At 41.9% G+C, this 27,903-nt stretch overlaps 2 protein-coding genes across 10 annotated transcripts in view; one reads left to right on the top strand and one right to left on the bottom strand.

The window, feature by feature from the left end:
• Positions 1 to 27,903, bottom strand: part of Dysc (whirlin protein dyschronic) — a 132,239-nt gene that overhangs the window by 13,638 nt on the left and 90,698 nt on the right. For 6 of the 9 annotated variants that reach the window (XM_076434494.1, XM_076434493.1, XM_076434492.1 and 3 more), the window contains 3 exons: positions 27,466 to 27,547; positions 27,134 to 27,244; positions 1,213 to 1,437 (listed from right to left, as the gene is read on the bottom strand). In XM_076434494.1, coding sequence (XP_076290609.1) covers positions 1,213 to 1,437; positions 27,134 to 27,244; positions 27,466 to 27,547 — 418 coding nt within the window. The remainder of the gene's footprint in view (positions 1 to 1,212; positions 1,438 to 27,133; positions 27,245 to 27,465; positions 27,548 to 27,903) is intronic. The other 3 variants (XM_076434496.1, XM_076434495.1, XM_076434497.1) reach the window with 3 other exon arrangements.
• On the top strand, positions 11,331 to 27,886 carry LOC143214019 (uncharacterized). Its single transcript, XM_076434512.1, has 2 exons — positions 11,331 to 11,489; positions 23,883 to 27,886. Exon 2 carries the CDS (start codon positions 23,903 to 23,905, stop codon positions 24,086 to 24,088), a length of 186 nt encoding a protein of 61 aa, XP_076290627.1. The 5' UTR covers positions 11,331 to 11,489; positions 23,883 to 23,902; the 3' UTR covers positions 24,089 to 27,886.

The following is a 27,903-nucleotide window of genomic DNA, read 5'->3' on the forward strand; positions in this document are numbered from 1 at the left end:
TTGCAGACTCTGAAAATTTACTAGATTTTGAATATTCCTTTCTTTCGGGAGAATTTTAGTTTTGCCAGGTTGAACGTGAATTCAAGGAAGATTGAGATTGTTGAGTCGCGCAACCCTGCAGGAAGCGTCCCTTTCATCTGCCAGAAACTAAAATCATCATTAGAGACATTTATCATCTAACTATCTGTACTTACTACTCTCTACTTAACGAACCTTCTGATAGGGAATGTCTAGATTCTAGATGTCGTTCTATCTAAGTTTGCTATTTACTATTGATCAGGCTATCGTTGGATCTAGGGGATGAGACTAACGATGAGTAAAGGTAACTCTAGACTGTTGACACCCCTTGAACACCCCTTTATTCCAGTCTGGTTAATCAAATTATTTAGTCACGATTTAAAATGATCAAGAATGCTCGCGAGGATATTTAAAAAATATTAGAGTTAATGCAACTCTTTCTATTGTACCAAGGAAATACAGTAGAATAAACAGCTCCCTAATTTATGTACAAAAAAGATATATATAAAGTATAAGCAAAAAGAAATTATTTAAAAACTTTCCCCGCGCGATACGTCCTCATCAAAAACTACCCTCGCTGTCTTCTTCCCTCCCTATCCTCAAGCCAAAAAACAGTGATGGGCAGTCAATTATCTCTCTTGCGAGGGTCTCGACGCTTCAATTGTTAGCTTCGAATCGTGAGAAAGACTCGAGGATCAAGGAAAAAATGATTGAAAGTCCTGAAAACGAAATAACGAACCTTCCACACAGTTCGTCCGAAATCTGAAAATAATTTGCACATCCTGTCAAAATGTATACTGTAAACTAGCTCATAAAACAAAGTTCCGAATCAGTGTATGCAATTTTTCATTATCCATGAGAAGAACCAAGAGACTATATAAAATTGACGAATTGAAAAATTCGAAAAAAATTCTAATTGATTAAATTCTCAAGCTCCAAAATAATTTCTATCAGTAAATAAATTTCCAAGAATCCTCGAGCAGATGTTCACGCTGAAATCAGTTGAAAGCGTCGCGACGCCGTGAAGGGAGTACCGGAACGACGTGTAACAGCTTGACAAAAGAAAAGATGAGAGAAAGTCGTGACAGAAGAACGAAAGAAAAAAAAACGGAAAAAGAAGAAGAAGTAGAAGAAGAAGAAGTATCTGTGCGTGGTAGATCTGTGTGTTGTGGTTCGTTTGATTAGAAAACTTACGAGGGGCCTGGCGCCCCAGTACCAGGATTTGACACGTTGCGTCAGTCCACCGAGCAAATGGGACCTCCAACCACCGAAACCTCCACCACCTCCACCTTCCGAGCTCCTTTCCTCCCTTCCTTCGTCCTCATCCTCCTCCATATCGCGATCCCTTTCCGTTCCGCCTCCGCGTCTCCCGTTACCGATCATCTCGGCGTCGCTACCATCGCAACCACCGTCGCTCTCCTGCGTCGCGACGCCGGGAGAAAAAATTCGTAAGCCTCGTGTGTTAGCCGACTAAAGCTCTCGTGCAATGTGCTACGCTTTCACCCGCCATTCAAATTCTTTTCTTTTTTGCGACGGAAAAAATGGTTTCTCGCGAGGGTGCTCTTTCAACCCCCAAGGTTCAACGATTTGGTCTTTTTCTTTCAATGGGTGCTTTGGAGATGCTTTTGAGGATATTTTTTAAAAATTAAGGAATTTTCTGAGTTGGAGGGATGATAGGAGGAATGTTGAGTGTTAAAAAATGTGATGGATGGGTTTGGTACTCTTGCACTTATTTGCGAGAATTATTTGAATTTTGCAGAGGGCTTGAGTGTTTCAAGATTCATTTATTTATGGCTTCCTTATTGGTTTTCCTATATATATTTCTACGTTGTATAATTATTTTGATTTAATTGTGTACTTTTCTTTGCAATTTCAATTGTATTGTGTAGTAGGTTCTCCTCATAATCGTGCCGCCATTTGTGGAACGATTGTGGAATTTATTGAAGAATTCTAAGACAATTTAAAGGAAATTAATACAATAGAAATTCGAGGATCTCGCAGCCAAACCAAAAAACGACCGAAACTGAAGGGTTAAAATATACATATGCGTATGATTACAACAAAACATCACCGGATAATAATATACAAATGCGAACCACTGAAACAATCGCAAAACAGCGTACGCAGCTCTCTACAATAATTCCCCAGACCCAGGACAGCCGAGATAGGAGGAACAGATTATAGCTGGCAATTCTGCCCGAAAAAAAATCCGCAGGAATCGCGATTTTTGGCGAAAGTACAATCTTCCCACATCTCCGCTATCCGAGTATACTCGCCGCTATTAATTCCCCGAGCGTGGACGATTGATTTATATCGTAATTGCGGCGGGATAGAGTTTCACGAGGTGGCGAGAAAAGTGTTCGTAGTCCCGGGACAACCGTGACGTGGTAATCATCATTATCGCGTCACCATCGCGTAACTCGAACAAGCCTTTCCCATCGGATATACCTTCTCTGGACAACCACCACCACGTCCGCGAAACAAACCAAAGCAAAAATCCAGTTACAACACGAAGAATCAACGAGATTACAGGGAAATCCGTGCGCGATCGTAATCATAAATGATTCCGCATGATTTTTCAATCGATCGACGGTTCTCCGTTGATTGCATACAATCGACGCATTGTCGATTCTTTCCCGTGCTTTCTTTCCATTTCTTCTCGCCGAACCGATTGTCAGCGTAAATCGAAGCTTCGAGTAAAAAGCGCCCGCGGCGCGGCGGCCTCGAGGTTTCCTCGAAACGGTTTGCAAGGATAATTGAAGGGAGAGATGATCACAGTCGACAGAGAAAATGATTCCTGATTGATATTCATCATCCAGGTACCTGGTTACTTCCCCTGGGTTGTGTACTTTGCGAGTTCTCGTTCTGTGTAGTCAATTTTCCTCGTTTCTTGCGGAATCGTATCAAGGCTGAACGGTTTTAAGTTACTTCAATTGCCAGTGCTCTGTAAGCGTACGGGATGAGTCTGGTAATTATTTATATGGGTAAATTGGGCCACACAGGTTGTATGAAATGACAAAAAATAAAATATTCAATCCCCTCTTCGATTCAGCGTCGATTTTGAAGCTTCCAGGCCGACGATGCTGCTTGACCAAGCGTTCAAATCACCGTGAAATCCATTTTCACCGGGTCCAATTAATATTTATCTCATATAAATAAAATTTAGACAAATTGAAAATTACTGGGATATTATCTACATTTTTGTTAGCCGAAGGATATGAAATTTTCAGATATTTTAGTTCAGTGGATTTTGCAGGAGAAATAATTTTCTGAGGTCCTTTAAGACGTCGCTTCTTACCCACGCGTTGATCACCAAGCGGCCCCTTTTCACTAGCTAAAAATAATATTTACTCCCCACACATAAAACTTCCAAATTTTCAAGTTAAACAATTACCGCAGGAAAAATAATTTTCTGAAAGCTACTGATTAAACACTACCGCAACGTTGAAACAAGTTTAATTGCGATGCTGTCGGAACAAAATCACTTTAGTTCGATTGATTCGGATTCTTTTCGCCTCGAGTACGTTTCAATCGTCAATTAACCGATCCAAGGAGAAAACTCGTATTGTCGATTGAACGTCGTCGTCGTCGTCGTCGACGGGCGTCGAGCCAGCTATTGCTGCTCTAACGTCTAACGGGACGCGATTTTATTCGGTCACGATTGTCTCGAGTAATTGGGGCACGTGTTGGTAATGAACGATCTCTTGTGAGAGATCTAGCCACACCACTCCACGGACGCTTTGCACGCGGTCAATGGAAAACCAAACGCGCGTTTCACTTTGCGAGGCCCGTTCGCGTTGCGATACTTTGTTTTCTCTCTTCGCGCTCGATTTCTATCGCATTTCGAATTTGCTTCTTCAATCCTCCACGGAGGAACGCTCGGCCGTATCGTCTTTCGTTCTATCTTGGTCACACACGAATGTTTCCGAGAACTTGTTTCGACGAAAAAGACAATGTTCGGAACAAAAAACTCATTTCAAAAGGATCCTCGAATATTTACACCTGGCTATTAATATTCCGAGGCTGTCTAGCCTTGAACGATTCGAAACCTGATCTGGTAGCCATTGGACTGCGAATATTTGGCCATTTGTGGTCTGCGAATAATATATTGATTAATATGAATGATTAGATTGCAGATCGTTATGCAAAGTGGAATAGAAAATATCTTTTTATTGAACTCCTAGCTGTCGTAATTAATGTGGCATATTTCTACTTATAATCCAGCAGCCTATTAGATTATTATTAAAATAAAATCCCTATGACAGTCGTTATGCAGATTATCTCTTCCACTAACAATAAAGGAAGATTACGTGTCCCCAGTTGCCATAAGCAAGAATGCTGAAAATTTGCTCGGTTTTCGAGCAGTATGGATATCGAGGGGCCAATTAGCGGGCCTGTGCTCCCGCGGAATCGTAACAGGTGTCCGCAATTAGCGGTCGGCGATTAATCGCAATTAACAAAGAGAGAGAGAGAGATAGAGAAAAAGAGAGAAAGAGGGGGAAACCGGTGTGGATCGGTGACCGTTTCTCTGGATCGTTACGCGGAACGGACTGGGACCGTTCGACCGATCACTGAGCTAACGGGACGCGCGAAGCGTAATCCGTCGTGTGAGATCGCGTGAAGCGTAATTCGTGGCCTATACTGTTAGAGAACCCGCGTCGCAATAGGCTTAATTAACGCGGATAATAAATATCGGACCCGGTTCCGCGTAATGGCGCGCAGGCGCGTTAATCAACGTTCGCCTCGTGAGTCAGGCGTTTGCGTACGAACGTGAGTCACCGGTTTGTTTATACACAGAAGTGGAAAGGAGCTGTGTGACTTGCACACGAACTGGAAATTGTGGTAAAAATATGTAGGAATATTACTACACAGAATTAGAAAGAGGCTACTCGAAGAAACTATGAATTCCAAATCACGAGCGAGTTATGATAAGATCCGTAACATCGTATAACGTGGATCATACAGAAACCAATCTGGCGTCGTCCTCGAGGGGTTCACGCGGATGGAAAATGCAGCTGGGATCACTCGAGAACAATCTGAAACACCCCGAACGAGCGTTGCGTTTCGAAAACGAGAGAACCAGAAGCAAAATGGTGGAAATCAACGGGAGCCAGGCAGAAGAGAACGACGACGACGATGAAGAAGAAGATCCTCGCATCGTGTTTATGACTTAAGTGGCGGAGAATTTATTACGTCGGCCCGTGATTGTCGGCGATCAAGCCCGCGCGAGTATGGCAAAAGAAAGAATGCTTCTCGCAGAACCCCGGCCGGCAAGAAAATTGGAACGAGCCTCTCAGTCTGTTGATCGATTTCTTGAACGGCGGCCAGGTTATCTCTTATCTCCGAACCGGTTCGATCCGCGGATCATCCTTCTATCTAGCGGCTACCTTTAGAGCTATACCTATGTACCTTTATACGTTCTCTCCTCTCGGCTACCTTCTCCTTCTCTCATTCCGCCGTCCCTTTCGAGATGACTCACTGTGTATGCACAGCCGCAATTAATATCGAAGGACTACGGGGGTCAGCGTCCAAGCCCGACGCGAGACGGAACAGAAAAAATTCACCGGGTAATCTCTCATCGGCTAAAAGCTCGCCCCGTGAATCGATTTAATTGCAGAATCAGTTACCTTTGTCAGCCGATTATGGTTTGATGTTGCCGCTCCCGACCGCGAGAGAACCGCCGCGGAATTTATTCCGGCTGGACGTGTTTAATTGAGCATCCGCGGAATGGGAAAAACGCGTTCGATTATCCACCGGGTATCGGCTCCGAAAATAAATATTTCAATCTCTTTATATGATACATTAACACTTAGCAGTCGACGGGTGACTCGGAGTCGCTACTAAAAATTGCTGTACCATTATTCACAATATTTTGCACCATTATTAAATATGCTCGTATCTAATCAGTAGACTGCGGATCTTTATGCAAAATCAAAATTGCCTGCATCGATTGCAAAGAAAGAGAAACCAAATTGGACGTTATTTCTTCCCTTAACGATTTTAATAGAGGAGAAATCACATATTGTTCTATAAATTTTTCTATAAATGCATAGATGCATAAAGATCCGCAGTCTACTAATCAGTTACTAGGTCAGAGGGAATGTTCAATTTTCAAGTTAAAATAGCTCCGACTGCGAAGGGTTAAAATTGTGGTGAAGAGCAGGCTCCTAATGAACTTAGCACAAATCTAATTTAGAATAGAATCATTTCGAGCAAATTTTCTCCCGAGCAAATCTGTCTTCGCATCGTCATCGACCAAGACGCGCGCCTCGAGACTTTCTAGCGGGAAGATCAAAGTATTATTCGAGTTCAGGATGTTTACAGAGGAAATTACCGGTTTCCATCGTGGTTGCGTCAAAAGAGTGTCGTTCCAGTCTGAAAAACGTGACCCTCGTTCGAGCCATCGCTTCGCCCGGCTCGTAATTCAGCAGCAGTCCGAGGTAGATGGTAGAGGCATCAGCGGCGATACACAGAGCGGCGGTTACCCACTAACCTTAACCGACTGCGCGAAACAGCGATAATAATGACGAGCCGATAATAGGTCAGGCGCCGGAGAAAGTTTTCGGCTTGTCCGTCTGTTCCGTTATATACCAGGAAGACGAAGAAGCGCGCCGAAAAGTGGCACCCGACGCCGATGATGCTTTGGCCGACGCCCATCTTCTCACGATGTTTCGCGGATCTGGGTCGATCTAAGTTCCCACGTCCCGAGGGAATTAACGCGGGCAATCTGCTCGCTCTTTTTGCAACGCCTGGAAATGATCGCCACGAGGGTCACCAGTCTGCTTCGCTTCCGGCCGAATTCGGCCGGGCCACGTAATGCGAATTCTATCGGATCCGATCCGCGAAATCTCGTTAATATACTCGCAGGAATTCTGCTCGTTACTCCAAGGAAATTCGTCGGATTATACAGGGCGAATTCAAATTTATGGGGAACTTCAGATTAATCCCGCTGGATAATTATTTAAAATTGTTAGAGGCAACTCTCCTATTTAAATCGAGCCACGACTCGCAAATATCCTGGTCAATTTTTCGAAATATGTATGATAGAATTTATTCTTTTAATTTTATCGACGAGAATTATTCTAATCGTGCATTTTCCTAATTGTCCAGGATGAATTCGTCCAACTATTCAAGAGAGTTCTTTCTCTCTTAATTTAGGCGACTTCTTTCTAATATTTTGGAACAATTCTCTACTGAAATTGAGGGAATTTTTTCACCCCTTTGATTAAGTCTTCTAATTATACAGGATTATGTTCTTCAATTATACAGGATTATGTCCCTCAATCATACAGATCGACGAAGATCGAGTACTTTCACTTAATTGAATTTTTCCGACCACATAGAATGAATTCCTATAAATTATTCTTATAATTCATTCTTATGTCATTCGCTCAGTTAAGTCTCCATTACACTGACTCTTCCAACTATGCAGGATCGATTCCTGATTTAGAGCGAATTCTTGCAACCATATTGCGAGAAGTCTCTGACCGATAAAACAATCGTGTTATGGAGCGGTAGAGCTCGTTTCCCAGCGTCCTTTTTTCCGAAATCATTTGGAATGGAGCTACAGATCAGCCCAGTTGCTAGAATCTCTGTATACAGGGTGGTCCTTATAAAGTGATCGTAAAATCGTCGGGGTTCGTTGAACCGTTGTGTTGTTGCGTCAAGGTTCGCGCGCAACACACCTACGTGCAAAATGTCTCGTAATCCTCGAGTGGACTCGCATTCATGGAATTGATACCTTGATCTAGGCGAGGTTGATATCGATTCCTAATATATCGTTATCGTTCTTTCAACATCGCCGTGGTTGCGTACTTGTTGTGTTGCGATCGCAAAATTCCTTGGACTGCTTTGGTCTAAACGAGTCCGGGACGTTTCCACAGAAATTCCTACACTTGGCATTCAACCATCACAAACACAGGGAATACATCTAATTCGTCTAAAAATACCAATTCGGAGGTCAGTAATGATAATAAACGTCAGTTGAAGAAGATTCACAATTTATTTCAGCTCTATAAAGCTCCTAATAGAAGCATGAAGCTTCAATTCGATTCCAACCGTCTGCAAATTGCGGTATAAAAATTAGTATTTACAAGAAGATCGCGGCCTGCCGATAACAACCCCGGGAATTCTTCTTTACGACTCATTACTGTTATTATCATCCTCGTTACCACTGATTCACTGAGCATCGTTCCATAATTTACAAACGCTAAACACGTCTCCGCCCAAGCAGAATAAACTCGCTCGGGATCGCTGCTAGAACGATTTCTTTTTCTGCCAAACCGCCCGGATAATTTCCATGCGAATTGCTTCTCGATGGGAATTAAAATAAATTTCGAAGAAGAACCAGAGACAGAGAGAGAGAGAGATAGAAAGAAAGAAAGAAGAGAACCGACCAGCCAATTAACGGGAATATCCTGTCGATCAGCGGACGTAGGAAAATGACTCGGTTCCCCGAAAAACGAGCGGCAAGTCGTCGATTCTGTGGAATCGTTCCGTGACTCATCGAGCACGCTTGGGGGAGAGCGACCAGCAAACAAAAAGAATCATAGTTTCTCCCGGCGAGAATCGCGGTGGCACGACGTCTCCGTGTTTCGCTCATTAACATTCGCGACGACGCACAATGCGGCGAATCGAGAAGACTCACACTCGAAAATCAAATTTCAACTTTCCAGAATTCACTGTGACATGTTTCACATTAAAGCTATGTAATAAGGACATTTAAATTTTAGATGTATCACGAGCAATTTTTTCTTCAGGAAACTATTTCGAAATGTTTTTGTCGAAAAATAGTGGACAGTAGTACAAAACATTTATGGTAACAATCTAGACGTTCTCTGTTTCATACTTCATCAGCTCATGTATGACGTCTGCTACAGTCTACCGATGACCCAGAGCTCGACGACACCCTGAAGGAACTTGCACAGCGCGGATCGCAGTCCATCAGCATCAAGCAATGATAATAAAATCACGAGGACGTAATAATTCAGCCCCAATAACTCGGCGACGTCTTCGTGAACAGTTCCCAGCCCTAATTAACCTACTTAAGAAATTCGAGCGGGCTAAAAGCAAACTCCAAAGACGCTGTAAAACGAAACAACCGTAGCGCCGAAGTTGCCGGAGCGAGAAACCGACTACCATCGAGTCGAGTCTCCCCTACTGTTAGGTAACTTATGTCCCCGGTTACCTAACGTACCTTGCGCGCACTGCAACAAGGAAAAAAGCCAGCCGGTCGTCTTAACAGTAAACACCGATTTGAATAACGACTCCCCGATGCGACGCGACGTAGCGCGGCGTCCCCTGGCGGATATTTATTCTGCTAAACATTCATAACCGGGCTGTATTAACGACGCCATCAATCAACACGCCGACAGTCGCAGATTGAAGATCCCGTGCTTTCCGCAAACAGATCGATCCGCGAGTAACGAGCAGCTCGACGCGCGTTCCACGGGGACAATTCAATTCCGTTCTTCCGAGCTGAATCCTGCCCACAGAGCTCCCATTGCTTGCGAAAACACTACTGTGCGTAGTTCGCGCAAGGGAAATGCAAAGTTCCTTATCGGTCCTTGGAAAATTTGCAAATTTCTCTGGAAAATTGGCTACTTGTATTAGGTCTCAATAATATTATTCAGAGAAGATAGAAATGTCTCCATAGTTCCTTATTTTACAATAGTATACAATGATACAAGTGAATAGCTACAGGACAACCAGGCTTCTAGATACCGTAGGGTCTCATTAGTTCAACCAATGTCTACGAGTTCCAGTCCAAAACCAACTCTTTACAGAATTAGGTCAATTTACAACGGTTCCACCCCAACAATCTCAAAACTCTAAACCTGATATCTAAGTTACATTTCAGCTCCTGGATGCTCAGAGGTCTCACCATCTCGATCAATAGTGTGCAATGACTCCACATGTCTCAAAAACCACTTTCCACAGAACCAGGTTAATTTAAGAAGAAGAGACGCCTCAACAATCTTAAAAGTCCAGGTCAAAACCTGGTACCTAAGTCACTCTCTAGCTCCTAGGTGTTTTCTAGAAGAACTTCCAGAAGCTCCTAGAAGAGCTCCACCATCTCCATGAATAGTATACAATGATAACAGCAAGAAGACAGCTCAATTCCGAAACATCCCAACCACCCTTCAGATCGAAGTCTCAAAAAGCACTCTTCACACACAAATCCAGGTTAATTTAGGAAGATTCCACCTCAACAATCTCAAAAGTCCAGATTGAAACCTGCTTCTAGATGTTTCGTGCAAGAGCTTCGACAAGCTCCTAGAAGAGCTCCACCACCATCTCCTTGAATAGTATACAATGATAACAGCAAGAAGACAGCTCAACTTCGAAACATCCCAAACACCAGCCAGATCGAAGTCTCGAAAATGCACTCTCCATAGAACCAGGTTAATTTAAGAAGATTCCACCTCTACAATCTTAAAAGTCCAGGTCGAAACCTGGGTGCCTAGGTCACTCTCTAGCTCTCTCTAGCTTCTACATGTTTCCTAGAAGAACTTCCAGAAGCTCCTAGAAGAGCTCCATCATTTCCACGAATAGTATAGAATGATAACAGCAAGAAGACAGCTCAACACCGAAACATCCGAACCACCGGCCAGATCAAAGTCTCGAAAATGCACTCTCCGCAGGTCCAGGTCAATCGAAAAGTCTCTATCCCGATTTCAAAGTCAAAACCCGCTACCCAAGTGATCTCCAGCTTGCATCCACGCAGGGGTTCCGCCAGCTCAATCAGTGTCTTCGAAATCCATCGAGCGTTGATCACCGGATTCTTCATGCTCGTCTAAGGGCCATCGGTCTCCGTAGCAGGTAACAGTGGTGTCCTCGTAGGAACCGGGCGATAGGATCGACAGAGAGTGTGGCTGGAGAGAGCGTAATGTGTACACAGCGCGTCAGACGTCCCGGGTGGCAGCCAGCCACCTCATCATCCCCTTTGTCCGGCGCCGCTCCTGTTATCATCGTTCTCTCGGTGTTCTCCCGCGGAGATCGACGCTTCCACTCGTCGTTTCGCTTACCTACCCGTACACGTAACCCGTATACACAACCCGAAGATCACTGGACAACCTGGCAACGTTGTAAGACCCATTCTTCCACCTTCTGCCCCTCTCACCTGTTACCTGTCCGCCCCACCAGCTACAACTTGCTACCTTTCTCTCTCTCGCTAGCTTATTCTTTCTCGCTTCGGCATGCTCGTTTCTATCTCCCTTCAGCTCGTCCTCCTGGCCGCGGTTGCACGCAGACGATCAGGTAAACGTAAACCGGAGACCTGGCCGCACCGTCACTTCACGCTCGGTTCTTGAATCAGTCGAGGCGACGCCGTCGAGCTGCGTGCCGCTTCTTACTTCGACGCTCGATCGCGATACCACGGTACCGATCCCATAGATCGCTGGATTGCTATCGTCTGGATCAACCAGATCGACCCGGGGAACACGCTGTTCGACGCCTTGGCAACCTAACAGGTGAGTGTCGGGGATTTAGGGGACGTTTGTTAGCCTTTTGGGGGTAGAGGATTTATCGAGGCGTTTGGGGATTTTGCGGAGGGACTTTGGGATTTTGATGTTAGGTTTGTGGTTTCGGGAGCTGTTGCTTGATAGAGGATAGACTTGTGTGTTTGTGAGCTAGCATTTTACAGAGACAGGTTTGTGTTTTTGAGAGCTGGCGATTAATAGAGTCTGCTGTTAGTTAGGCTTTGTTGTGCAGTTGAGTGCATTTGTTATAGTAGGCTGGTTGTCAGTGATTTGGAATTTGGTTGGAATCTGAATTAGGAATTTTCCTTCTCCCAAAATTATTTTCGAAGATTGTCACTAATTTAAAATAGTCTGTTTCTGATTTGAAAATTCGTAGATGAAGTTTCAAAGATAGGTTGATCCATCGTCGAAGAATCTGCTCGGAGGTATGCTGTATAAGAGATTGTTGTGGAACCACTGAGAATAGAAAAACAGGAGAGGAAAATTGTATAAACTGACAGCTCTGAGAATCTTTTTACTGGAGAATGTCTCGACAAAGTTGATGTACACATTGTAGGAATTGAATTAGACGTTTTTGTTTGCAACGTATTTTTCCATGGTTTTGACATCTTTTCGCGAGTGAAACTGGAGCAAGGTTAGTAGGTAGTAGACGCTTCTACTTGAGAATCTCTCGAAGTTACGAGTTTTTTATGGACGAATATTGGGGACAGTTGTCTACCTTTGTTAGAGATTGAAGGTATTTTTGAATATTCTCTTTTATCTTACACTGTTGTCTTGCATCAGTGCTGGTTGTTGTTAAACATTCCCCGAACCTGTAACTTTCGAATCTTATTGATCCTTGATCCATAAACTCTTTAAACACCGATGTTTCAAGGATACTCTGAGAAATATACTATCACTGGAAACGTAATTGTCAACAGGGAAAGACGAGTCGACTCGTCATACGTGTTCGTTATCGCCTCTATCAACAGCTTCTCCTTTCCTTCTTTATTTAACCAAACATTTTTTGCTCGATCGTTCCATAGCATACAGGTTGATACCAGCTATATTATATTTGCGTCAATTGCGATATAACAACTATTACGTCAATCCTGTTTGTCCGGTATAATGCCTTTGATAGTGTTCAGGATGTATAAAGTCACTCAGGCAACAGGTTAATAAATAGATCTATTAGAGCCACATACAAATACACACTTTGAAAAACATATTATAAATTACACAATGATCATTCGATTATAAAAGCATGACATTCGTAAATTGACATTTGAGGGGTTCGCAATGAAACCAACAAATTCTCGATTGTATAATACATTCATGATCGTTATTGACTAACACAACTGCATAGCTCGTGGAACTGACAAGATACAAGTTAAATAACACAGAATAAAATATTTCTTTCATCAGCCAGGAGTCCACCATTAATTATCAAGATACAAGAAATAGGTGGAGAAATCGTTGTGATAAAATTGAACATCGCAGAATAAAATATTTCTGAATAAAATATATGAAAGTATAAATAGCGAACTTCGATTAACTTGTTGTATCAGTGTCGAGTCCTGTTTTATTCCTAATATTGGTACACTGTTATTAACCGTCAAGAAATGGATTGAGGCATCGTCGCGATAAAAATGAAGAATCGCAGAATAAAATATTCCTGAATGAATATGTCGTCAGTCTCGAGACCAGTTTTGCTTCTTTCGCTATTACACTATTATCAACTGACAGGCTAAAAAAATAGATAGATCGTGAAGATACGTCGCGGAATAAAATATTCCTGAATGAAATATATGAAAGTATAAATAGCGAACTTCGATTAACTTGTTGTGTCAGTGTCGAGTCCTGTTTTATTCCTAATACTGGTACACTGTTATTAATCGTCAAGAAATGGATTGAGGCATCGTCGCGATAGAAATGAAGAATCGCAGAATAAAATATTCCTGAACGAATATGTCGTCAGTCCCGAGACCAGTTTTGATTCTTTCGCAATTAAACTGTTATCAACTGACAGGCTAAAAAAATAGATAGATCGTGAAGATACGCGCGCGTCAAACGTCGCGGAATAAAATATTACTGAATGAAACGCACGAAAGTAATTCCGCGAACATCGATTAGATCGTTGTGTCAGTCTCGAGACCAGTTTTGTTTGCGCTGTTCTGCGAGCAGATAACGCGTCTCGCGATTATCGTTCGTTTTCCCAGTGGCTTGTCGCTCGGCCCGATCGATTTCGTAACACCGGTCGATTATTATCGACTCGGAATGGAATTCCCGGCGATATTCGACCGGGTTCGCAGCCGAGAGTACTGATCAGTGTGCTTCGGAAATTTTTTTTGCTCGCCACGTGAACGCGATTCTGTGTTTCTTTCACCGTTCGGCACGGTTCCGCTCGATCATTCTTGCGCAGCCAGCGACGCAGTTTTTCCTGCAAGCTGTCCGCGTTAATTGCGGACTCATTACCGTGAAAACTATTCCATACGTTTCAATTCGAACTGAAACTCGAACCGTGCTTGCAACGTAGCAAGTTGCGAGGTTAAAAAAGACCCGAACGAATTTGTTTGTCGCAAACGTGTCCGAGGGACCAGCCGGGGCAGAAATGTGTAATTGGAATTTTATGGGACTGTTGCCTTTAGGTTCGTATACTTATGTAACACGGAACTCGCCAGAGGAAAATCTTTTGAAAGTCGACGATTACATATGTCAATGCGTCGTTCTCCGAATTGTTGAAAATCTGCCAAGTTGAGTTGTGTAATTGTAATATTGAGTCGTCGAATAAGGCATCCTGTTCTTGTTAATTGGAGAAAAACACTGTCGATCATTACCATTTATTATTGACACTCGCACTGCAGGAAATAGTGATCTACTGACAATGTGGATACTCGAATTTTTATCATTTCGTAAGATCTTGGAAGTATTCTTGTGTAATTATTAAACTGCTGATTTTAATGCGTTTATGATAGAAATGTGTACGTACAATTTGAAGCAGTGAACATATTAAAAAGAGTTAAGGACGTCAGTGCATTGGTTTCAGCCTGATAAGATAATTAACCCTCATACGCTCCTCAAGAATAGTTGCATAAAAGAGACTAGGATAATAATTCATCCATGTTTGCTCTACACGTGAAATCAACCAATTATGTTCCATTTGTAACGTCACATTTTAAAGCAACATATCTCACAACATAGACATAAAGGGATCAATGATTTTACAGTATGTGAAAATAGTAAATGGGTGAATTTTTACCCTGAGGATCGCATAAGGGTTAAAGGAAGAAAGAAATTTTCATTTCATTTCTGTGTCTTGCAATCAGTACAAACATTTTTTATTTTGTATAAAGATCCGCAGTCCAGTAATTATCGTAAAAAAATAGCGATCTGCTAAGGTGAACATAGGTCTTCACACTTATTCTTATCGCTTCATCAACACGAAGGTCTAAGGTAGCTTCGATACGCTCGAAAATCCAATTTCGTGTTCGACTGTATTTATTGCAATAAGATATTCGGTCCGCAAAAATTCGACGAGACGACGATAGTTTGGTGTGCTTGAACAGAGTGCGATACTACTCGGAATATATTAAACTCGTTCTATTCTGACAAGAGCCGAATTTGTTCAGGTTTTACTACCGTCTTAAAAATGCTTGAGCGAAATTTTACGAGCAAATTCGCAGAAATGTCGGCGTTACGGGTAGACCTCGAGGTTTTACGCATTTATATTTTAAAGTTTAATGCACCCTATATTTCACATTTGACTTAATAGAGTTCTTAATGGAGGGAATAAAATTCGTAGGGTAGATGCTCCATGCTTTAGAAAAATATTATCCTTCGGCGGATCTGCGATTCTACGAGCGCGGTTTAAACCTGTAAATTTATGCATCTTCGGGTTTATGAAAATTCGAGAAAAAACGTCGAATTCAATGAACCGATTTAATTGCAGGGAAAGTGACTCCACTCTTGCAGGCGTGTAAATCAATTCGTAATTACAGTTTATCGGATGAAAATAATCGTTTAATTAAGAATCTAATATTGATAAACTGTGGCAGAAAAATGATATCTGCATGGATCTCTTCTGCAATAATCTACAGTGGAATCAGCTGTCTAGAGATTGTTCAATAAAATTAGGTTGATTATTTAGTTCTAAGATGAAGAAGATTAGTTTGAAACAGAGGCTTGTCTTAATTTTACGAATGTATTTATTATTCTCCATAATGATTGGAGGAGTTATTTTTTGATAAAATGAGTGAACGTTATCGAACATGCTACAATTCAACACAATTGTTTAAAGTTGGGATTAATTGATTTATTTGATGCCAACAATTTCCTGTGACTCTATCTTATCGTTCTGAAAGCAATCCGATTTTTAATTCAGGCTTAACGAGAAATAATCTTATCGTTCCTAGAGCGATTATTAAAGAGATCAATGTTACAACCTGTAAATTCAATTTTGTTTAAAACTGCGCATATGTGCCCAGAATTATGAAAGTGGTATAATTAAAATCCACGAAACGCCTTTTGATCAGCACTGGCAGGCTCATAGTTAACTTTACCATCGAAACGCCGATAACGTTCGAACATTGTCACACCTCCACAGCAGAGATCGGTCCGACCAACGCAACGAGAAACGCAAGTAGGGAAACGTAGAGAGAACGGTCCCAGGTGCACGTGCATCCACGCGCACGCACCTGGAACGGTTGCAAGCGGCTTAATGATTTCTCCACGGCTGCGGGGAGATTTCATCAGGCGGGCAACGGCGTTTCCTAATCGAAGCGCCGCTCTGTACGAGCTGCTATATCGCCCCTTTTTTTCTCTCTATTCTCGTGGAAGAAAAAGTGGAAAAAGCTGCAGTCGACCAGACCCGCGATAATTCGATGAAGTATAACTTTCGGACCGGAAGCGACCAGTCTTCCGCCGGAACCATGGAGATAGATGAAAGTGTTCGCGCGACGCTCTCTCCTGCTTCGACGCTGTTTTTTTACGAGCTGCCTGCGATTTGTTTACAATAGGCTATAAAAAATTTTTTTAAATTCAGTAGAAATCGTAGAAGTTATTTAGAGGCCATTGAAAAACATCATTTTAATGCCTGCAGCCATGGTTCTGTTTTTGTCGAAGTGACAACAACTTGCCATTTGTATTTTTTAAGGGGGATCCGAAATCGTCGAATTTTTTACGAACACGTTAGATACAAATTTCTATTTCCTCTTAATAATTGAAGGGGTGAATGGATAAAGATATCAAGGTTGTTTTCTGTAAAAGAGTTTTTAACAAAATATGTTGTCCTTTTTTGAGGAATGAAGATAATTATTAAATTTTTTTTTGTATTAGAGATTAACCATAACTTGCAGACTTGCAACGTCACAATATATATATTTGTAATTGATTTGTGTTATTATCTTCATTCATCAAAAAAGAACAACATACCTCGCTACAAACTCTTTTACAGAAAACAAACAATTTGTTATTTGACACCTTTATCCATCCACCCCTTCAATTATGTTATCTCAAAATTACATGATCCTATTCTTCCGTTCCGATATTTTTGTCTTTGTGTTCTATCTGGTCGCTGTTTTGTAAAATCGAATTCGCAGTCTATCGATAATTGATAGTCACGCCTCCAGTCTTCCAGCCGATTTGTCGTCGGAGAAACGGTCAGACGAAGTTGAAGCGGTTAGGGGTTCGCATGAAGCTTCAAAAGTGTCCGCGGGCGAGCGTCGAAGCCCTGATAGCTGCGTTTCGATAATTGTTCGCGTGTTCCCAGTCTGGTTGGGGTCAGTTAATCCATTACCGTTGGAAAAAATTACCCGAGAGAATCGATATTTCGTTTAATCAGCCGAGTCATTGCTTTATTTTATCAACTTTGTTGATTTACATCGTCGTAAAGTTCAGTAGCTACGTAGCCTAATCTCTTAGGGATTAGCTATGTTTAATTTATGCTTTTTGTAACAAAACTCGTCGATTAGAACCGTCGAGGTTAGAACCTAATTAAGGGTTGTAAAAAGAATTTTCTGTTCGCACTTCCTGTAAAGCAAACCAAAATTCGTCCAATTTAATCATAACACTCTCGCAAATAAATGCTGTTTATTTACGCGCTATTTGAATTGGCTCACTCATAAATTAATGCATCGGCGAACACGCTCCCTTGATTTGCGGGCGATGAAGTTTTACATAAACAAACCGCACGTATTTATTCATTGACCGCTTGTACACATTTATAACATGCGAGCAAGGACGTGGAATAACAAAAATTGACAATATTCTGTACTCTCGTAATAATATCCATCACAAGCCGACAATGTTGTAGTCGTATGTTCGTCATAAAGAATCGTTTAACCAGCGAAATAAAAATATTCCTTTTCTCTATCGTTTATAAAATAATTTCTAAAATTGTTGTAACAATTTATGCAACATCGCTGTTGAAATAAAATATGATTAAGAAAGACACGTTCCTTCGACAGTTTGATGCGAAGTCGACAAAAGAATTTCCATTGAGAGTCCGCCGTGATTATCCGTGCCTCGAGTTTTTAATTACGATGTGCCAATTTCGAGGATCTGAGACAGCAATGGCCGATCCAAATGCAACATCTCAGCATTCCCAGGAACAAGGGGAATGGGAGCCGGATATCGAGACGTCGCTCGAGCCGTTTAATCTCAGCCATCGACAAAGGCGCAGATAATCAACGTTATCGCGGCACCTCGTCGCGGTTTCTGCGCGTTTCGTTATTGTTTCAGCGAGCAGCTGCTATAGCAATCGCGCGGCCTCGCCGATTTCGCAACGGCTCGTTTTTCTTGTCGCGTTTCTCCCGCGGCTCTCGCGTCACCTTGGGCAAAGGCGATATTAAATAAACCTGTGTCAAATTGTGCCAACGATCGACCATACGGATCAATTATCCTTCATGAATAATCAATTACCCTATCATCGACCAGTTAACTGTAGATTCTCAGCTGGGCTCGTAGCTGAAAGGCATTTCCGGCTTTTCATTCGATTTTAACGTTATATTATTTCAGCTGATGTTTATATAATATATTGCTTTTTCATGCCGAGTAATTCTGTTAATTGTTCGCGTAAATCGCGAGGGGTACAGTTTTACTAATTTCACAGTCCTGCGGCTCTGGAACCGCTCAGCATTAAATGCGAATGATTCATTTCGCTGTCTAACAGTGATTTGTCCCGATTTTGTGTTCGAAAAAACACTTTTAGGTGAAACAAGAAATTAGGAAAAATTTTCTTTTTTGTAAATTGTTTCGTAAAAAATTACAGTGATATTGAAAATGCATGAATTGCTTTTTCATACTATCAATAAAGCGTTGTTTAAACGTTATTTTAACGCTAAACCTACCACTGCCGGTCAAATGACCGGGTTTGTATCTTTTTATCTTACAATTATTGACATTACGAAGTTGTTTAAATAATCGAAATAAATAGAGTCTTGTCATTTTTGCGAGGTGAAACATTTTAATCACTTTCAGTGCTCGATGGGATTAGTGTTAAACGAATAACTCTGACCACAATAAAATAAAAAAATTTGCAAACCACTGACCACATGGGAAAATATTTGTTCGACAGTGTTCACTAACAAGTGAGCAGTAGCTTGTTACCTGGGTCGGGATTCGCGAAAATTGAAGGAGGAGTAATGGACTAATTGGACAAGCCAGGATAATCGGGCAATTATCGAAAAAGTTGCGTGCTCGTTGGCAACGTTTCTGGACGGTTCTACCGTGTGGCCGGCCCCGTCGACTAACGTCTAACTGTTTATTCTGTACGGTATCCGAGCGCCGAGTGTGGGAATCCATATTTTTAACCGGTTCGATCGTTTCTTATCGTCCCGCGAACTGCTCCTTTCACCGTTTAACCAAACTGCCACCGTGAAATTCGAGGCGGTCGTATCGATATCGCATTGAAACTGCGAACATTGCGTGCAGGCTTCGCGAAACCACGCTCTGTGTTTTGATCCGCGATTCCAGACTCGGACAACGCGAAACCATTTTAATTGCGGCGGTAGCGGCCAAGTTCCGCGAGATGTTTTCACGCGTTGCGAACCGTCTGCGGTAATTACCTTTATTCGTTATGCTAATGCTGCGCTAACATCGAAATTCATCGTTGCTTCAATCATTCTTGACAGCTACCGTTCGATGTTATGCAAATTGCCAGACAGATACTGCTATGGGAAACATTGAAATGCTGTTTATGGTATTCCATCATTAGACAGCGGATCTTATGCGCTTATGACAAACATCAATAGGTGAAACTGGAAACAGTAACAAAATTTAACACTAAACCTATCGTAAAAATCTAGAATTAGTTATTTGAACGGTTATGCTAGGTTTCAATCAATTAAAATTATTTACACAAGAAATACATCTTCATTCAGCTTCATTTCCATGCAGATCAGGTATAAACATCTTATTTTGCATGAAGATGCGCTGCTTATTTATTATCTTGTGCTGTGCTGCTTTTTGTTAGCGACGAGCTTGCATTTGAATATACTGTTTTCATTCATTGTTTTATGGAGATTAGTTAAACTTGTAAGGAGTCTTAGTGAATTATGCAGCGACTTTGCTTAGACGTCGATCACTCCTCCGAAAGAGGAAAATTAAGTCTACCCTTCTCGCCTTCGAACCGTAGATACTGTTTAAATAGCATTTCGTGTTTGACTATCGTTAAGTCTGCATCACGTTGTCCGTTTACCCCGATTTTCCAGCGCCGCGCGAAGGGAGCGTGATTCAAGGAGAATAATATAACGCGCCGGTTGCGAGAGTGGCATCATTTCCGTCGGAGCAGATCCGGATCCAGAAATCCAGAGCTTTCCTGAGCCCGGCAACGCAAGATACCACCATCGCCGTGTCATTTCGCGTTTTCTTACCGTCGCGGCTGCGGTCCCTGGGAACGCTGGACGTAAACAAGATCGTAAAACCCTCCGGGCAGATCGAGTCATTCCTGGAACCCGAATACGACTCCTCTCGATCCTCGAAGACCGTTTAATTGCGGCCAGGTGTCGCTGTCGTTTCCGCTCTCGCGATTTTAATACAATTGTAATGCGGATCTTAATGCATTCGTGACAAAAATGAGAAGTGCAATTCGAAACAGTAAAAATATTAGCTGAATTCAAAAGTACTGTTATATCATTTATGTTAAACATATTACGAATGAAAATTAATTTTCATTTTACTCCGGTTTCTTGCGATTTGAGCACAAATTTTTGTTGATAGAATAAAAATGATAAAATGAGAATGTTCTGCATCGATTCTGGGTAGCTAAATAACAATATGATTTTTAAATGAAACAGGCCTATAAATTGATGCCAATATACACATTCTTTTATATTCATTTTTATAAAAAAAGACTTTGAAGGAGGAGAATGTCGCCATTAAGCAAACCACTCTAGAGAAGTTCTAAATCTTTGAAAAACCCCGGGCATAAAGAGCCATTCTAAAAATTGCGTTTTCACATTCCTCGCGTTTAATCTTCCACGACTAGGACGATCCGCAAAGATAAAGCGGGATAGAAACTCGGGCACTTTAATCTCGCTTAAGCTCTCGGAGTTCCCCGACGTTGTAGATTTCGCTGACCGGCAAAGAATTCGTAAAGATTCGCCAGCCAGTCTCGTGGTCGATGAAGAAGTGCCTAACGACATTCGAGACGTTGAAATGGGTAACAATCGAACCGCGCGCGACTCGGAATTTCGTGAAGACAATTTCGACTCGCTTCTTGGATCGTGTTCTCGTTGGACGTCGAACGCTTTGCGGAATTCTGAAGTGTATAGGGAAAGGTAACGAAATTGACCCAGTGAAGGTTCAGGTGTAACGCACAGTGTCTGATTTTCCGAGGCTGATTAAGATTCGGATCATGCGAGCTGGAATGTCCAGCCGGCTTGGCCCAGTGACATTCTCCGGCTTTTTTTTGTCACGTATCTTGCATGACCCATTGCCCTCGACTGGCAATGACCACCGCTCGTTCCCGTTTGTTCTTCTTCGTGCTGTACGAAACTCGTATGGCAGAGACGTGACGCGTCACTCTTCGCGATCGTGAAAAATTCACACACCGACAAGTCCCGACTCGAATGAAAAAGTAATTCGTCATTTTTTTGCACAAAATATATTTTTCCTCACTTGAGAAGAGGTCGAGGCACGTCACTGTACTTTTTAAATAATTATCCTTCCACTGGTTGTGTTTAAATCGAATCTATCTAACTCCTTAATTTTTTATGATAATTGTGCTCTATGTACGGAACCTAAAAATAAATATTTAACAGTTACTCAACGGTTCACCTGACGCCATAAAAATTAATATGAGCTCCATGTAGCCCGTACAGAATTAAATGTGATTCAATTTAAGTTGCGCTAACGGCGATACTGTGCAGCAATTAACTGTGTGAAACCTTTAGAAAAAAAGCGAGAAGTTATGCTAATAAACAGCAGTATACGAACAGATTAGCTCACCACTCAATATTAATAAGTAAAGATTATCATTTAGAACCCACGAGCAACAAAGTGTGAAGAATGGTAATGCGAAAGTGATTAGATCGTTCCACTTAGTGCGTGTTTAGAAAATTTCTCCGCGTAGCAATATTGTCGAGAGGCTTTTTGTCGAACGGAAAGTTGATTTTCTGGAGTGCGCGAAAATTAATCAGGATAAATATACTCGGAGAAAAAGAAACTGTAATTTACGCGACACTTTCACCGAAGAAGTCCTAAGATAAATATTAATACTTCTTCGTATCACATCGATTCATTGGCCAGGTGTCTTTATCGATAAGCTTGGCGTATAGATCGGCCAGAAAATGGATTTTAAAACTTTCTCTTTACTCGGTAGTGAGTTACGGGCGTATAATACCAAGCAGTCGGCGTGCTACTCTGTTTCGTTCGAAGAAAAGTATTTATTTTCAACAAAATTTGATATACGGGTCTCGTGACGATGAAATATTGCGCAGTGCAAATGAGAAAATACAGAATTGCGAATTTTAGAAATAAAAGTCCTTCGTATATTAAATTTTGTTTATTTAAATATTCTGCGAGAGGTATAAATATTTTAAACAATGAAACTGTGGTGCTGCAATTAGAAGACACATCTTTCCCATTTTCTATATTTTAATTGAATAAGTGCAATGAGTCGAGGAGAACTAGGTTAACCAATCAATCAAAATGTACCTATCATTTTTATTCCTCTGAACCTCCAGCCTCCACTTTATGAAGCACCAATTAAATCGCAGTAATCAATTTCAATCAAGCGGACCGATTTACACAATTCTTCAGAGATCCTTTAACAATCTCCGCTATTTTATTCTGGAATCGAACGTGTCCTTAATGGACTGCAGACCTATCATGTTTATAGAAGCAGATTATTCACACGATTCAAGATCTGAAAATTAATCTTCAAGCTGACACACTGAACCAGAGTTGGGCATTAATCGATTAAAATTTTAATTAAGATTGATCGATTAATGTGTATGATTAAAAAAGAAATCGTTGAAAAATCGACGATTGATTCAATCGATTGATGAAGTTAATCGTCAATCGTTGATTAAAAAAAGAAATCATTGAAAAATCGGAGACTGATTCAATCGATTGATGTAGTTAATCGTAAATCGTTGATTGAAAAAAACATAAAAGCACGTAAACAGAGTTTGTATTATAGACCAAATGACAATACACCTAAACTCAGTTTACATTTTTTCAGTATTCATATACAGGGTGTCTCAGCTGAATGAGGCCACCTAAATATCTCCATCTTATAGCGATTGAAAAAATACATTTGAATATGCTTAAGTCATTAACAAAATAGAATAAAAAAAATAAGTTTTCGCGATAAAAAATAACGATGACCTTGAAAAAACTGAAAAAATAACCGGACAAAAGAAATTCTTCTACGATATTCCTCCTTCGATACCATAAATTATACCAAAAATATTTCTTTTGTGCCATTAAAAATAAAGGAGATATTTAGGTGAAATCATTTCGGAATTTCAGCAGTTAATCATTAATCAATTATTCAATTGACGATTACAATTGAAAGAAATGTAATCGTTAATCGCAATTAACGACTAAAGTAGAAATTTAACCGTTATTCCCAATTAACGATTAATAAGTATTTAATCGTTAACCGCAATTTTAACGACCAAACGAGGAGATTAATTGTTAATTGCGATTAACGATTGCAGTAGAAATTTAGTCGTCAATCGTTGATTAAATTTTTGCCCAACTCTGCACTGAACCATTCAAGGTTTGTTAGAATTATGTGATCAAAATTTTGCAGCCGTAAAATGTTGATAAAAGACGCGAGTCTGAGATATCGATAATCCCCCATAAAACCGAGAAAACGGTCCCGCCCCATGGCCGGTTCGCGGTCACGTCCTAACGGAGGTTGATTAAGAAGGATCGCCGGTCCGGTTTCTGTTTCAGCGCGTCGAAAAACGAGCAACATGGAGTCCTGGCTGAGCGACGTGCAACGCGTGAGAATTCCACGGCCGAAATTCGGCAGCGGAAACTCCATCAGACGATCGAACTCGACGGTGCAGCACGCCAGATCAGAGATCCACCTGCGACAGAGCCAGGACGTGGTCAAAGCCACGGAGGAGCTTCGTCAAGCCCTTCAGGACAAGCTCTGACCGGCAGATCAGAGCCAGGGGGCCCCGTAATTCATCGAACCGAGCAATCATTCCTCGAGGATCCGAGTCCTGGGATCCACGTCATCGTTCTCGCCATCAACATCGTCATTAACCCTGGTCTTCTTCGCGAGCTACCTACTGACCCTCGGCTACAGGACATTTTGGCTGTTATGAGGCTCTATGAACGTATCCTAACTAGTTGCTGGATGGATTTTGAGAAGCTTATCAGTGGACGTGGACTTTGAGAAGCCTATCAGTTGGATAGACTTCGTTTTTGAGAATCGACAAGGGGGTTTTTGAGCGATGAAGTTTTCGTGCGACGAGAAGATGGCGGATGGGATTGGTTGAACCTCGATTGGCATCATTGAGCGAGTTTTTTGTCGTGTACAGTAGAATTTTTATTGTTAAACGTTGGAGAAACGAAATTCTAAAATCCTAAATGCAATTCAATTAAGAAGAATGTATCAGAGGTTTCCAGAAACAATTTTTCCCTCATTTTTGAGAGGATTAATAATTGACAAACAATTATGAATTTGCTTATGTTTTACTATGTAATGCATTTCGATAATGAGAGTTCTACTGTACTCAAAACTATCTGCACTCTGTTCTCGTTTTATTAGTCAGTATTAGCAGTTGCAGATTCTATCTGGCAAAATTGCTCAACACACGCATTTGTACAGATTATTATGGCTATGTCTATCTATGCATTAAGAGTTTTGTAATTAAAGATTGTAATTGTAATTATAGAGTATATTCGTTCATAAATACACTACAATTATTACAAACGATGTTTACACTTTCTGTGTGACAAAAAAATATTCCGAAAGGAATTCCCTTGTATTACTTTTCTTTGTACTATACACCTTCATTCATTAGATATATAATGCAAATTAATAAGTACCGAATATTAAGCCTACAAATGTATTTCGAGTCAGACTAGTTGAACGCAACTAGCATGTCCCAGACAATAACCACGAATAATTCAGAAGCCACAGTTATCTCCTAGCTGAAAAAAAAACTAAATTGCCTTTTTTGACTGTAATGAAGATTACGAAGCAGAGAATAGCAATCGTGGCCAGAAAAATCTCGTTTCCCGGCCGGAAGAAAAATCGGCGAACCGCACGTTGCGAGGGATACCATTTGAAAAAGCTTCTCTCGCATGATCGTTACCTCCGGGCGAATCATCGCGAGATCCTTAAGCGTTCGTGCGTCTGTTATCCGCGGGAAAAAGGAGAATAAAGGGTCAGCTTCCCTCAATCTCGGGTTCCTCCTCAAGGATATCAAGAAGAGGAGTTCGCGCACGGTCGACGATCTCCACACATCCCCAAGGACAGAGAAGGCAAACTGGAGAGAAGTCCGTCGAACGCCTCTAACCAACTAACCACCGGTGCCGGTGCCGGATAGAGACATTTCGCGGCTCGATCCACCCGTCCACCATGATCGATCGTGTCGCGATAATTAATTCAGGCCCCTGGAACACCTTCTTCAGCTGGTTCCAGGATACAGGCGCGCGTGTACAAGTGATATACGCGTCGGTCCAGAGATCGACCTGGCGTGATCAGCCTCCATAAATCGAGGCCGTTCGAGATGGACCCGTGAGAAGATCCGAGCCGATCGGTCTGGATCATCGGCCGAATGGGAACGAGTTCCAACGAGACCTCGTTAAGCCGGGGTCCAGTCGAACAAGTAGCTCTCCTACGGTTTTCTTTGGAAACATAGATCCGAGGATCGTGTACCTGTTTTTTCCAATTCACTGACCAATTTCCTGTGTTCAATCCTGGTTAGCAAAATCATCATTTGACTACCCCCATTTGCTGATCAATTCTAATTACTAGCTGCTTCGCTATTTATTTTAAAGATTTATTTCAAGAAAGAGGTAATCGAAGAAGAACCCTTCCTATCCTTTTAGATAACAAGCTCGAGCTTCATATTAATTAATGTGGTCCTCTATCTACAACTGTTTCTGCGATTGTTTCGTTGACTAACAACTGCAACGATCGTACATGAATAATGGCGCTACGATTATGAAGAGTGTAATAACGTAACTATACTATTAATATACAGAAGTGAAACGTATGAAAGCAACAATAAAGAATTGTAAAATAACAGTTGAATGTATCGAACAGTGTGACTCACACAAGAATTACGGCATGTTTCTCAAGTATTGACTGCATGTCAGCACTTTCCAAAGTTTTCTTCGTGTACTCTAGCAACGGTCTAAATTAATTGAAATTGCACTTGTTTCTACATGTGTGTTGCAGCGATACAAGGCGCCAGAGTTGCAACAAAAGAGAAAGTGATAGACACAGTTCCTGCGCCGCGCCGTAGGATAAGGAAGTTATCTTTTTAATTATATATCTGTCGTAGACAATATATCAGAGCATCCTGAAATACTTGCAAGCGTTCCCATACGATCACGTAATCATGCAATTTTACTTTTTTTTTTTTTCGTTTTCCCTGTTTTCCCTTTGTCTCGTCGTTGCGCCCCGCCGCGCCGCGCCGTTGCTCGAAATGCATTAATTGGCGCTTTCCGCGCGACGCTACGTAATTAAACAGCTTTCCAGAAGCGCATCTCGCGTTGCGCGCTTATTTATTGTACTGCGATACATTATCTGAATAAAAACGACGGGTAGGCCGCGCTCGTTCGAAACGCTTCGAAGAATTTCCTCTCCGTAAACTCAAAAATTCCTCTCTTTTTGAAAAGTCGCAAATAATGGTTCACATATTTTGCCGAGCAGCGGAAAAATTAAGAAAAATGTAAAATTCAAGAAATTAGTCCTCCCATATTTAATTCATAGGCGTAAACAACGATCCCGATACTGTTCCCTCTATCAAAAAATTTTATAAACAACCCTGATATTTGTTGACAATATAGTTCACCTTTGAAGCCCCCACTCCGATTCCCACCCCTAATCTTCACCCTATGAGTAACAGGTTAAAGCAATCCGGTCGCGTAGCGGGGATCGCAAAAGAAACAGGCAATTATCGTGACGCAGTGTCCCCCGGGGTGAGCGAAAGGTATAAAAAGATGATGATCGGACTCACCAGATTGTCCGGGTGTAGCCGATGATGTCCGTAATCCCGGGGGTTGCCACGGGACCCGCTCGGCGAGCTGTGCCTGCGCCCGCGGCCGTTCTCCAGGTCGTCTTCGTAGTCCTGCAAAAGAAATTGATAAAGACCGCTTTGACGGTGTTCCACCGTTGTTTCCCGGGGACAACCGTCTCTGTTCTCTCATTCTGTCCCTGTCTCTCCCTCTCTCTCTCTCTCTCTCCCGAGGAGAGAGAATCCCGGGGCGAGTAGGTCTGTTCGCCTGAAAAGCGGCGAAACACGTCGGTCGCCAATCGGCACTTTCGCGGGCTCGAACGATTTCTCTGTACCTGGTTGTCGCACTCGTCGTCGTTGGAGAGGGCGAGGTCGGAGGTCGTCACTTGGTGCTGCTGTGCCCTCCTGCAGCCCGCTCTGGAATTGCCAAAATTGCGATTTGAGACCACCCACCACCCCCTTTATCTCTCTCTCTCTCTTTTTGCTAGCGCGGCGGACCCTCCCCCGCACGATCCTCCCTTGCGCTCTCTGATAAACCGGCAAATTATTGGACGAGATCGTTTCGCAATTGCGGAACTTTCGCGAGAATTTTTACAAGTTTATGTCGAGTCGATCCTTCCTTGCGCTCTCTGATAAAACGGTAGATTACTGGTAGAGATCGTTTAGCGAATGCTTCCGGTGCACTGGGGTCTCCCGAGTTTGGACACTTTAGCTCCCGAATTTTCAGAACGTCGAACCGAGTCGCGTCCAGTCATATCGAATCGAATTCACTC

This window comes from Lasioglossum baleicum, chromosome 12 (genome assembly GCF_051020765.1).
Source record: "Lasioglossum baleicum chromosome 12, iyLasBale1, whole genome shotgun sequence".
Lineage (NCBI taxonomy): Eukaryota > Metazoa > Arthropoda > Insecta > Hymenoptera > Halictidae > Lasioglossum > Lasioglossum baleicum.

Bases quoted from the DNA above. Each gene is read 5' to 3' on its own strand.
- LOC143214019 (XM_076434512.1), top strand. From the start codon at position 23,903: ATGGAGTCCTGGCTGAGCGACGTGCAACGCGTGAGAATTCCACGGCCG.